This window comes from Theobroma cacao, chromosome 8 (genome assembly GCF_000208745.1).
Source record: "Theobroma cacao cultivar B97-61/B2 chromosome 8, Criollo_cocoa_genome_V2, whole genome shotgun sequence".
NCBI lineage: Eukaryota > Viridiplantae > Streptophyta > Magnoliopsida > Malvales > Malvaceae > Theobroma > Theobroma cacao.
In genome coordinates, this window is record NC_030857.1 from 2059946 (window position 1) to 2073353 (window position 13408).

Here is a 13408-nt window from a genome sequence, read left to right on the forward strand (position 1 = left end):
TATAAATTGTAAAAAAAAAAACAAAAGGAAAAAGAAAAAATAAGAAGGGAGATTTGATTCAGTATTGGCCACAGGCCCATGGTTAGGTTCTGCGGTCCAAGTTTCAAAATGCAAATCTTTTTATGGACCTGTATCGAACCAGGCAAGAAGCTCATTCTGACCCAACCCAATTATTAAAACGGAGAGTATTACATAAAAGTTAGGGTTTATGGGTTTTGGTCTTGAAGTAAAAGCAATGACACCGTTAACGTTTCTCGCTTCTTTTTGCCTCCCATCGTTTAGAAATTCCACTTCCAAACCGCGGAACGAAAACTCTCTTTGCTCCTCATTCTACCCATGGCTCCGAGTTTCATATTCGAAGCACCCAGCGATGAAGAACCCGAGTTCGAGGAATCCGAGGAAGAAGACAATGAAGAAGCAGAGGAAGAAGAAGGAGCAGAAGCGGAAGAGAAACCTTCTAAACCGAAACGCAAGTCTCAATCCCCATGGGACTTCGCTTCTTACTCCGAATCCGTTGCAGAAGAACACGCACGCCGTGGAACCACCTCCGTCGATTTCAAAATCTCCAAAATCCTCCAACAAAGCTCTGCTCCAGAGCAGCAAGAGGAGATCTCCGATTCGGAACCCGACAAACAAGTAATTCTCTCTCATTACTCTATTCTTTGACTTTTAAATTTTAAAATTCGTTTTGTTTTGGATTAATATCTGTTTTCTATTTATCAGGTGGATTATAGATCAGAAGATGATGATGAGGAAAAGAGCAATGCAGGTGAGAGTAAATCGTTCTTCGCGCCATCTGAAGGAGCGTCCTTTCATGCAAATTCTTTCATGGAGCTCAATCTTTCGCGCCCTTTGCTTCGAGCTTGTGAGGCGTTGGGTTACACTAAGCCTACACCTATCCAGGTCTCCATTTTCACTTCATTTTATAAATTTTTAATTCATTATTGAAGTTTTTTGAATGAACCCTTTGCCTATTTTCTTTTATAGGCTGCATGTATACCCTTAGCCTTGACCGGGCGCGATATATGCGGGAGCGCAGTTACTGGTTCTGGGAAGGTATATTTCTTTTGATCTTCATCGCTTCTATTCCGCTAATTTTTTTATTAGATATCTGATTTGTTTTCAAATGCTTATATTTTTAATCCTTATGCAGACGGCTGCCTACGCGTTACCTACACTAGAAAGGCTGCTATTCCGTCCTAAACGGATTTCAGCGATACGGGTTCTTATCCTTACGCCGGCGAGAGAGTTGGCGGTGCAGTAAGTAGACATAATACTTTGAACAATTTCATGTTCTATCACAAATTTATTCGGGATTGTGGTTATGCTTTGTGTAAGGAAATTTAGAACTTTTGCTAATGCAATTATGTTATCATGAGCTAGTGGATATCAGTTTGTAGATTTGCATACATGGATAGTTTATTGCAAAAATTTGTTAGGCTTTACAGTTAAATCTTTTGAGGCTTCAAGCTTTATCGAAACTATAAATATCTTTAATTTGTATTTGTGGTGATTCATTAAGGTGTAAATCTTACTTGTTGTTCATATGTTTCAGGGTTCACAGTATGATAGAGAAACTTGCTCAGTTTACTGATATTAGATGTTGTCTGGTTGTTGGTGGGCTTTCATTAAAGGTTTGACCTGTTGATTTCCATCCTTACTTAGCTAAATTTGCAATCACCTTTGGTACTGGCAAAAGGATATTCCTCTGATGCTTTCATTCCTCCTTTTTATGTGCTTCTTTGTCTTTAACTCAGTTGAAGTTGCATCCACTTATTTCAGTCAATAAATGTTAATCACCCTTTTCTAAACTTTTTGAACCTTTTGCCTGGTTTCTGTAACTGATATCATTGAAACTCTCGTAATGACAAATAAAAGGATATTTTTTTCAGATGAATACAGAGCCCTTCTTATACAGCCTGCTTACTTGAAAGTTGATATTACCAATTTAAATAATTATATGTATTTCTATGCTTATCTTGTCCACTATTTTTTGACGTCATCGTTATACTAGGCACAAGAGTCAGCTTTGAGATTAATGCCTGACATTGTTGTGGCTACTCCTGGACGCATGATAGACCATTTGCGCAATTCCATGTCTGTGGATTTGGACGATCTTGCAGTTTTGATCCTTGATGAGGCAGATCGTCTTCTAGAGCTTGGATTCAGTGCTGAAATTCATGAATTGGTACCTCCTTCTTACATATCTATTTCTATATATGAGTTGTAATGATAAGTGAATATATTGAATTCATTAAATGATGTGGATGAGTGGTTTATTATTGACTTCCTAAATTGACAGGCTTTGTCTAATTCTTATGACGTAGTAGGATGCCGAGGTAAAGCTGCTATCCCTTTTGGAAGCAGTAATAGTTTATTCTGCCAGGAGTAATTAAATGGAAATATGTAGATAAACTAGTTCCTTTTCCATTTAATAGCAATAATTTTCACTTACTAATCTACCTACTTATGTTACCTGCTTTGAATTGAATTTGTTTCTTTTCACTTGTATGTGATCTGCTGCAACTTATCTACAGGTCCGTCTTTGTCCTAAAAGGAGACAGACTATGCTGTTTTCAGCTACAATGACAGAAGAAGTTGATGAGCTTGTCAAGCTTTCTTTGACCAGACCCTTGCGTCTCTCAGCTGACCCATCAGCAAAACGGCCAGCAACATTGACTGAGGAGTAAATTTCTTAGTACTTTTTCAGTCTGTTTTGCTTGCCGTTTTCCACTGTTCTGTATTCTGACTATGTGATCATTAATATTATTTGTGCAGGGTTGTAAGGATACGTCGAATGCGTGAAGTAAATCAAGAAGCAGTTCTTCTGTCATTGTGTTCAAAGACTTTCACATCCAAAGTGATCATCTTCAGGTCTTTATCACACATATGTAGATAATCATGCTGATTTGACTATTTATATCAATTAGGATACTCAGATGTTTTGATACTAATGTCACATTTCGTTAATTTGCTGTTTCTTTATGGATGACTACACTTGTTCTCACCTCTGAGGAAAAACTTAGAATCAATACTGAAAATATGATTTGTTACTCTTTTATTTCAGTTTAATATATAACCATGTTTTGTGCTGATGAGTGTTCTTTACCCCCTATATCACTGGTCAAACCCTTTTTTTATCCTTTGTGGTCATCCTGTCCATGAAAGCTGCCAACCTTGTTGTCGAACTTTGTCAATTATATGACTTTAGAAATGATAGTCCATCTCATTTGGCAGTGGAACCAAGCAGGCTGCACACAGGTTGAAGATTTTGTTTCAGTTGGCTGGCCTTCAAGCAGCTGAGCTTCATGGAGATCTAACTCAAGTCCAGCGCCTTGATGTAAGTAGATTCTATAGGTGTTTCTTTGTAGTTGCTCCCATTGGGGGTGAGGCTTCTTATTAGGTATTGGAGTATCTTTGAAAAATGCTTTTCCTGGTTTCTTGGGCTTCTTTTTTTTCTTCTTTTTCCCCTGCATTTTGGTTATCTACTTCTCACTGATTGCTGTTCATGTAGGCCTTGGATCGTTTTAGGAAACAGGAAGTTGATTTTTTAATTGCCACTGATGTGGCTGCTCGAGTAAGTAGATATTCTAAAACCCATCCCCAATGTCCTCAAAAGTTTGTGACTTCCATGTGCCTTTGTGTGATAGATCTTGGCCATTGTAAATGGTCAACTCCTTAGTCTTGCATAATTACATGCCTATATCCCAATACCTCCAATACTTTCAGCACTTCTAGCTGTATTATCTCCTGACACTTTGTTCTGAATGGTTGTAATTGTAGGGACTTGATATAATTGGTGTTGAGACAGTTATTAATTATGCTTGTCCTCGAGATATTACAAGGTAGAATCCACACTCTTATAAGCATGTATTACCAGCATGCACTATCTTTCTCTTATCAACAAATTCTTTGGAACTTCTCTTCGATGTGCAAGATGCTCAATTTGCAACCGGATGGCTCTGTTATTTTTTTTTCTTTATGCAGCTATGTTCACCGTGTTGGTCGGACAGCAAGAGCAGGTAGAGAAGGATATGCTGTTACATTTGTGACTGACAATGATCGATCTCTATTGAAAGCCATTGTGAGTCATATTCTTCCCGGTCTGTAATGGGCCTGTTTTAACTTTTATTTGCTGCTTCTTTGGATCCTAGACATGGAGCATTTATTGTCTGCTTCATGAAAGTTTTGGTATGAGAAGTGATTATGCATGTTATTAGTGCTGGTTCTTGTGGTGGTAAAGAATTATGATGTCCTGAATAAAAAGATTACTTATGATTATGAAACTTCAAATTTAAAAGATGCTTTAAGGCCAAAATATCTTGCTTTGACTGCAATACTTTCTTAAAGTTCGATTGCATCAACAAATCTAAAACAGTTCCCCCTATTGGAAAAAGTAGCTGAAACATTTCCTATCAGAAATTTGAAATTTCTCTTGCTTGTAACTCTATATTGGGTGTTTAAATTTGATAGGCAAAGAGAGTAGGTTCAAAGTTGAAGAGTCGGATTGTTGCAGAGCAGTCTATTGCTAAGTGGTCTCAGAAAATTGAGGAGAAGGAAGACAAAGTGGCTGAAGTTATTGAAGAGGAGAGGTCTGGTTTTGTTTCATTTTCAAAGTTATTTCTGTTGTTTTCTTTGTACTGCTATGATAGATTCTGATTATCTGCAGGGCAGAGCGAGCCCTAAGAAAAGCTGAAATGGAAGCAACAAAGGTATTTGATCTGCACTGATTCAAGCTATTTTTACTTAGATGTCTCAGAAAATATAGCCCTACATTTCTACTGATTCCACACTTCTATGTTATTATTTGTCAGTTTATATGTTTAGTTTTTCAATGGCTGGCTGGTATCAGAGCCTATTGTTTTCTCATGTTCAACTTCACTGTTTAGTATATGTAATCTAATGTGCTTCCATGACACAAGGCTGAAAATATGATCGCACATAAGGACGAAATTTATGCACGACCTAAAAGAACCTGGTTTATGACTGAAAAGGAGAAAAAGCTTGTAGCAAAGGCAGCAAAGGTAAGCAATCTTTGATTTGAGTTTTGATTTGCACGTATTGCTGTCACTAGTCCATAAGTTGGCATACACAAGTTGTATTTAATAGAATTGCATGTTTAGCTATTGTGATATGACAGAATTTTGTTGATGACATGGCATTATATCATTTGACAGGCATCTGTAGAAACAGAAAAAGGTTCTGCAAATGCTGTCATCAGCGCCCAACAGGCTGAGGACCTTAAGATGAAGGAAAAAAGGAAGCGAGAGCGCGAGGTTGTACAGTTTTCTCATTTCAAACTTGCTTTTATAACTTTTGCATGGTGCACGCTGCTAACATCTGTTGAACAGAAAAATTTACCTAGGAAGAAACGTCGAAAACTGGAAGCAGCCAGAGAAATGTTGGAGGATCAAAGTGAAATGAATGAATCAGAAGTATGCATCTCTTCCTTTATTGGAAATCAAATCCATTTTTAGGCTGTATAAAGTATATGCTTTTAAATATGCACTTCATCTAGGTTTCTCTTTTCCTTCTTGGCTCGCAAAATTGAGTGCTGTCCCAAGTTTCTTGCTCAACTTTGAAACATGTTTTACTGTTCAATTATCTGTTTTCTGATTTTTGTGTTATGGCTACCAAATTTTTTTTTTTTTTACTTCATTGTGCTACCATGTGATACTCATATATGAGAACTGCAGGGTAGTGGAAAAAATAAGAAAGAGAAGGAAGGGATATCGTTGGTTGACTTGGCTTACAGGCGAGCAAAGGCAGTAAAAGCTGTAAAGAAGGCTGTAGATTCTGGCAAAATTGTGAAGAAATCCAACAAGAAATCGAAGCATGCTAACCAAAGAACTCAATCAAGGACAGAAGAGATGCGGGAGCTATTCCAAAATGACATGAGTGAGAAAAGGCAGAAAAGTACTAGTGGTGCAGGAAGGAAAAAGTCCAAGAGTTCATTTAAGAGCAAATCACGGTATGAAACATGATATACTTCTCTTATCATTTTTCGGACTTGTTTTTCTGAAGATCTATATGAACTTTTTTCTGCATTGAAATCAAGTGGGAGATCTCAGTTGGGGTCTTACACTACTAGTGGTCATTTATCAAATCTGCTGAAGTACCTTCTGCAATTTACCGAATGGCAGTTTAGTCTTAGTATTATTGTAAACCTTTTCCTTGTATTTTATTGTTTGCTTGTTTATTGCTGATATCAGTTCTACATTTCAAAATGCTAGAATATTGTTTCTCACTAATGGGAGTATTTTATTTCTTTTCCAGTTACAAGCGCAGGTAGCACAAGCACGACTACCTACTGGGTACCAAATTTTGCAGCTCTCTATGCTGGTGGGAGCAGCCTATGGGTCATATGGTCCAGTCAGTAGACACTGCCAGAAGTGACTACAATGATCAGGATCTGCACCGATAAGGAGGGAGAAGGATGATGTCTGTGTTGTACACTGTCATTATAGAATTAGTTTTCAAATACTGCAAGGTATTCATTGTAAAATGTAAATGTTTTTGAAAATGCGTTTATTTTCATAGAACCAAACGGACGATTACATCTGCAATGAAAGTCAATTTTGTTCAAATAGGTATTGAAGTCGTCCCATCAGCCTTCATGGGAAAGGATGTTTTGCAATAGCCCAACATATTCCAGTCTAAACCAAAAATGATTTTACAATAAGAATTGAAAGACAAAACATCTTGTAACTTGAAAAGAGGATCGATGCATGCTATGTGGACGAACATAAAAGAAACCAAAAAGATAAATGTAACGGAGATTTAGTTCATTACTCTATAATTTTGTTTTCTTTTGCCCTTTTCCCTATAGTTTCTGCTAAAACCATAGCCGTTTGTTTCTTTGTTTTAGCAGTATTCACTGCTTTAGGATAAATAAATAAACGCATCCAAAGAGCAGGGAACAATTGACAAACTGAAACGTGACAATATGAAGGACGGTATACACCAATTTCAAGCAGTCAAATATGTGATAATCTGTCATGTTAACAACCAAAATTGTTTGCCAAAAGAAGAATAAAGAATGGTAGAAGAGCTCAGTTTCTTTAAATTTCTTTGACATATATGGAAAATAAGTTACAACTACATGTACCAAGCATTCTATGGTTGCAATGGCCTTCTATGGAACACAAAAAGGAAAACAAGAAAATAAGCAAAAACTAAAACAATTAAACCTAATTTTTCCCTCCCTTCGGCAATCAATCTCATGAATCATGTTACATTCATAATTCCCCTGTTTTATTCAGCTCAAACTCCCCTCCCACGAAAGCCAATGGGCTCTTGATTTTCCAGGTATCTTTGGCAATGCAAGCATCAATTAGCTTGGACTTATGAAATGATCCCAAGAGAGGAAGGAGCAACATAAATATGAACTTACTATTTCCATGGAAATTGGTGGTGTCTGTAATTAAACTGGTATGGCTCCCACCCACTGTCTGGTTCCTTCCTTTTTGCACCAACTGCAGAACTCGAGGAGGGTTGTGAGTTTGCCCTTAAATGCTCTTCCATTGACCTGCTTTGACCAGGCATGAAAGACTGCCTTACGCCCGTGGAATCTCTATTTCCTCCCTCAATTGCCAAACCAGTGTTCAGATCAAAATTAGGCCGTGAGGACCCTGAACCATTTAAACCAACAGGGGCATTGCTCATGCTCATAATGAACTGTGGTTGAGAGTAAGGTGGAGGAACAGCTGATGTAGAACCCATAATTTGAGGCACAATAGGTGCTCTTGAATCGACCATATAGGGGATTGAGCCACTAGCCCCATAAATGGCAGGAGAGAAGGACACTGTTGGTGGCATAGTCAGTCCATTATAACTAAAAGCAGGAGAATGTGTATACGACACAGTGGGACCCAACCCCATAAAACCTCCAGTTCTTGTGATGCTTGCATCAGTTGCAGGCTCGAGAGCCTTGCCATTTGGTAAGGATACAACCTGAGGAACAAATTCCTTCCTATTGACTTCCACTCTAGTACCCATTATAGAAATAACAGGATCATTTGGTTTAGGCCCTCCATATGCATTTACATTTCGGGAAGATATACCATTGTAAGGCCCTAATTCTGAAGCATCATTGTGACTATATGGTCTGTCATTCAAATCGATGTTCCTCAGAGAAGGCTGCATCGATGATGATGAAGAGGCAGGTGATGGGCTACGATGCCCATTCCTGTTGTAAAAGAGTCGTCCCTCTAATCTTGTATCTAATGCTGGAGCATCACCATCATCACTCATACGATTTAAATCCAGCTTGAGTCTCTCAGATTTTCTTGGACTCACATCCAGTGAAGATTCTGCAGAGTGGAGGCCTGATGAGGCTGTAACCTGTTTCCCTGACATAAGTTCGGCACCTTTTTCATCACCAGCCTCGGCAACATTAAGATCAAAATCAAGGCAATCCAGCCTTTGTTTTGAGCCACTGCTTGTTCCCCCAATGGATAAAGTCTTATCAACATCAGAGTTTCGGCGAGGAGATGCTGGGCGAAAAGCACTTGTGGCAGCAGACCCTTTCCACCCAAGTTCCCCCTTGAACTGTAGAGGAGCTGCAGGTAAGCCAGGAGCTGCTGCCGCCCTTGAAGCAGAAACCACTGAAATGGGGGTGGAGATAGAATTTGCTGCACGTTCCACATCATCAGAACAAACTTCTTGGTTCAGATCAAAATCACATAGGCTTTTCTCTGTGTTAGGTTCAGGTTCTTGAGCCACAGTCACCTGAGAGGACTCTAAATCATGCAAGTCATTTTCTGGTTCATTGTCTGGATTATCTGGATTAATTATGTGCCCCTCCCCCTCAGTACATGCTTCAGCAGACTGATTGGGTCCAGTTGACACCTCTTTTGGTATGACCTCAGTGGGTAGGTCTTGTTTTCCATTTATGGAGTCTGGGGTACTGGGTTGCCTAATTCCACCTTCTGAAATCTTCTCTGAAGAGCTGCATGAAGGCTCTCTGTCATCTACCACTTCTCGTTCCACTTCTTGAGCAACTTGTCGGGCAACTTCTAGAGCATCAACTATGCCATACTCAAGCTCAATATCAGACATTCTCTTATCAATCACATCAGGACCAGGGGTAAACTTGGAACCACCCCTCAAATCTTCAACTCTACAATTCTCCTTATTTTCATCTGTTGTTCTAATGCCTTCCATCCTGGAAAAAGTGGTCACCAGATCCTTAGGCTTTCTATATATAAATTCATTGTCAGAGGAGCTCCGCAACATGCCAGAATGAGACTCACTGTCTTGACCTGCAGTCTTGAATAGCTGTGAACCATTGCCTGAATGATTTATAACCCCCGCATCACCCATCATCTTCTTCGTCTCAGATACAGGCGTCCTATCACCACCAAGTGCAACAGATTTTAGAACATCACTCTTATTGGCTTCAGCATCTTTTTGTGAATTAGGTTCTTTTGTAGCCTCCTGAGCGCTTCCAACACCAGCACCAGAAGAAACCAGTACATGTTCCACAGTACTAGAGGAAGAAACTGTCATATCCAACTTCTGCTTTTCATCACTTGATAACTCATTTAAATTCTGAGCATCCAAAACCTCAACATTTTCTTGCTTTGAATCTGGTAAACTGCAGGTCTCAAGGGAAGCAGTTTCTTCCACAGTTTTTGCAGGAAGATCTTCCTTCGTGGACGAGTTTTCTTGAGCAGGATTTGAAACTAAAGAGGAGGACAGATGATTTGGAGATCTGTTTTCCATGTCCGCACAGTCTGAATATATGTGGGACTGGAGCTCATCATTAGTGGTTTCACTGTGTAACTCTTTAGAACTTTCTAATTGAACACCATCTAGGCTACTTGAAGGAAGGTTTTCATTCTTTGCAGCATCAGCTCCAGTATTTTCTTCATCAGTACTTCCCCTTGAAACAGGACCTTCTTTGGCAGAACATTCGCGCCTACTATTTTCTCCAGTAACGGTTGCACTGTCTGAAATCCCATAGTCAGAAATATGTCCACCACTACCAACACCACCATGAACATCATCAGTAACTCTACTTCTTTTCCAGTTATCAAAGAGCAATCTGGCTCCATCCTGAACTCGAGAGCTCTTGTGGCCAAGAAGATTCTTGACAGTAATCCAGATCTCAGAAGAAATAGACCTCTCATTATTTCTATGCAACTTTTCAAGTGCTCGAAGGAGTGCAGTAATTGATTCTTCCACAAAACTGTCACTTGAGTCATTACCAAATTCTTGAGCACCCTTGAGCCATCTGTCCAGATACCAGACTCCATCTAGTTGAATAAAAAGATTGAGACAATCTTTATTCTCTGTGGCAGCAATTGTGCTTGCAACAGCAGCCCACTGCCTGGTTGCATCACTGATATTTTTCACAACAGAATCTTTCTCCTTCTTCATTACAGTTAGTAGCTCCTCAACTCGTGAAGGGGCTGTGAGCCCATCTTTCATCTCGGTCAGGGTAAAAAAATCTTCCAGCGTCATGGTGCTTCAGATGCAAAACCACCAAACACAGAAAACTATGTAACATGCTGAGAACTTTTGTTCCATCTAGAACAGGGGTGAAGCTTCAAGACTATCTAAAAAGAGACCTGTAAAATGGAAAGACATAAATGGTTAATTCTGCTCCAGATTTCTGATACTAAGTTCTTCATCCATTATGATGCCAAAAATATGCACAAGTTACATCAAACTGAGTAGCATAGCTATGTAAAGACAGGGTTCAAGTAATATATTAACAGCACTACATCTCTTGAAAAGAATATTTTAGTTACATAATATTGCAAACATTCTTCCATACAAGAACAGAAATATTAATTCAATATGGCAGCATTAAGTGAAAGCAGCTGTTGTCTGTAGATATCCATTAAACAGTAGCCACAGTTATTTAATTCAGCTTGCCCCTATTTTCATTACAATTGTGAAGTGTTAGACCAACTTATCGATTGATTTTAGTATCATAAAGAAAACATGCAATTATCCATATATTGACAGCCATTACCTTTCGTGCCTTTGAATGAGTGATATATAAGAGGCTGAAGAATAAAAGCTCTCACAAGATAACAAAACAGAGTACAAATTACACTCTTTTTTTGTTCCCATTTACTGCAATAAGGACAAGTTTTTGCTAAGTGAATTTTCATGCATGCCATATAGGTAACAATAGGCACGATATCGACACCACTTGCCATGCCAGGATTGGAGGTTCCAGACTGATGGGTCAAAGAGAGGACATTATGTCAAACAATTAGTGAAAAAAACTAGAGTGAAGGCTAGTGCCACCAAAGCACCATTAGCCAGGGCAACTGTTAGTTATTGAAACTTTCAACTAGGAGGGGTGTGAAGTTTATGGGATGGGAAAGGCTACCTTCTATCATGTAGCCAAAGCAAAGCGATCTCCAAAATGTACAAGAAAAAAAATAATCAATGGTTAAACTCCTAATGCACTAAATTTTATCCTTATTTCTGTATCAACTCTCCTCCCCTAAAGGAAAGGTGAATAGATTGATTCACAAAAAAATATAACTGCAATTTGAAGCCTTCAACAAATTCCCACCATCCCTAGAAAATGCTCATATAAAGAACCGTAAATTCCTTTACTTCAAAAGAATAATTGATGATTATCATCATCAAAATAAAAAGAAAATTATCTAAAACCATTGTAATATACCTTCCAAGCAAGCTGATCATGCAAACTATTATAAAATGTAAACAAAACAGATTCAACAAACAAAAATAACGGCACTCCTCAACACCTGAAATAAAATAACATACTGAAATCTCAAGCTTTTTAAAGAATCAGAATTAACAGAAACTTATTTGATATCCAAATAAATTGAATTTCATTCCTAAAATAGATTAAATGAACAAAGCAAAATAGCAGAAAAAAAAAAAAGAAAAAACCTACTCAGTACTCATAAGTTGTAGGCCAACGTACCAAACACCCCGAAAGAACAATGAAATAGTTCCTCTAATTTGCTCTAAAGCGGTTAAAAGGGGAAAGAAAGAGAAATTAACATTCACAGAGAAGATCTAACCCTAAAAATCAGAAGAAACAGCACCACAAAACCCTAACCTTTTTTATGCCCTATATTTTAAGGAGTGCTGTGAATTTAAAAGATATCGAATTTAATTAAGATTATCGCAATTAATGCAGAGATATAGCTGATTTTAATAACGCTAATATGGAAATAAAATTGAGAACCCAAAAAAGAATTTTAAAAAATGCACGAAATCGAAATAATTACAAGCGTGACACGTACTTCACCTTCATCAAAAAAGCTTCCAAAAAAGAGAACCGAAACCCTAGCTCTGAAGCTCCGGTCCAATAGAGAGACGACACCGCACTTCTTTCTCTCTCTAAAAAAAATTCCCACTTCTGTTTTCTGCCTCCTTTCGCTTTGAGCTTTCCCTCTCTGTGGAGATAGTGTTTTGCCCTTTTTAGGGCTTTCAAGTTTGGGGGGGGGGGGGGGGGTTCTCTCTCTTCACAAAACCCTCGCTTTTGTCCTCTGTGAAGCCTCTTTCGAACCAGAGAGAGAGAGAGAGAGCAACGTTTCTTCCTCGTTTTTTTTTTTTAATTCTTTTTTGGGGTTTTGCTAGTTTTGATTTTACTTTGTCAATTTTCGGGTCGGTTTTCATTTTACTTTCCCCAGTTCAGGGGGTGGCACGTGCAGGGCGTGTGAGAGGATGAGAAACTCTATTCCGGGTCGGGTCGGTTGGTCAAACCGGTATTGATTTATTATTTAAAAAAAGGGGGAAATATAAAAAAAGACAGGAGTCGCACCCGAAAAACAGTCAATTCGGGTATGCTTTTAAAAATGTGGGGCTTTTTTTTTATGATGAGTTTGGGTGAAAGAGGGGAAGAGAGAGAGGGTGGACAAGGTCTAAGCCCTTGAAAAGGAGAGGAGCAGGGGCTTATCGTTTGTTGTCACCGTCAAACCGAGGTCCCCATGTTGTTTTGAGTCACGTGTCGCTTACACGTGTGATTGTTCTGCTCATAGCAGGGAAGAGGGGAATTCCCTGCTTTCGAGTCCGTGGTAAACTATATGTGGACTAGAAACTTAAAACTGGATTGCACGAAGCCCCATGTTTTGATGAAGCCCACTGATTGAAAAGTCCATCAATTTCAGGGCCCAATCTCTTTTCATCATTGATTTTTTTCTTTCTTCTTTTTCGTATAACAAACTAGGTTATATCTTTCACTCTTTTTTTAGTCTCTATCGAAATATTCATCTCTTTTATAATTCATATAAATCGACTTTTATTCTTTTAAATTTTGATAAAATTTTTGAACTCCATGTATACAAATTATAATAAAAATTAAATATAAAATTTAGTCAAAATTGTAAACCATATTAAGTTTTCTTTTTTTTTTTACTCATTCCAAAAAAATTGAAATTCTTTACAAAATCTTTTCAAGATAAGA

The 13408-nt window shown here is 38.3% G+C and overlaps 2 protein-coding genes across 3 annotated transcripts; one reads left to right on the plus strand and one right to left on the minus strand.

Moving 5' to 3' along the window:
• Positions 236-6583, plus strand: LOC18591573 (DEAD-box ATP-dependent RNA helicase 28). The gene is made up of 19 exons (XM_007017769.2): positions 236-636; positions 724-903; positions 988-1056; positions 1154-1260; positions 1556-1634; positions 2015-2188; positions 2538-2686; positions 2779-2874; positions 3238-3340; positions 3515-3577; positions 3784-3845; positions 3988-4084; positions 4474-4592; positions 4670-4712; positions 4923-5024; positions 5178-5276; positions 5352-5435; positions 5697-5971; positions 6277-6583. The coding sequence occupies exons 1-19, from the start codon at positions 337-339 to the stop codon at positions 6290-6292; spliced, it is 2217 nt and encodes a 738-aa protein (XP_007017831.1). The 5' UTR covers positions 236-336; the 3' UTR covers positions 6293-6583.
• Positions 6985-12582, minus strand: LOC18591574. 2 transcript variants are annotated; one of them, XM_007017773.2, is made up of 2 exons: positions 12251-12582; positions 6985-10574 (listed from the first exon to the last, which is right to left on the minus strand). In XM_007017773.2, the coding sequence occupies exon 2, from the start codon at positions 10465-10467 to the stop codon at positions 7393-7395; it is 3075 nt and encodes a 1024-aa protein (XP_007017835.2). In that variant the 5' UTR covers positions 10468-10574; positions 12251-12582; the 3' UTR covers positions 6985-7392. The 2 variants fall into 2 exon arrangements, with proteins under 2 accessions (XP_007017835.2, XP_007017834.2); XM_007017772.2 differs by having other exon boundaries at positions 12246-12582.

Excerpts from the sequence above, each read along its gene's own strand:
- LOC18591574 (XM_007017773.2), bottom strand. The coding sequence starts at position 10,467 with ATGACGCTGGAAGATTTTTTTACCCTGACCGAGATGAAAGATGGGCTC.
- LOC18591573 (XM_007017769.2), top strand. The coding sequence starts at position 337 with ATGGCTCCGAGTTTCATATTCGAAGCACCCAGCGATGAAGAACCCGAG. Across the intron at positions 2,875-3,237 it reads TCCAAAGTGATCATCTTCAG|TGGAACCAAGCAGGCTGCAC; the intron begins GTCTTTATCACA and ends CTCATTTGGCAG. Across the intron at positions 5,025-5,177 it reads TTGTAGCAAAGGCAGCAAAG|GCATCTGTAGAAACAGAAAA; the intron begins GTAAGCAATCTT and ends ATCATTTGACAG.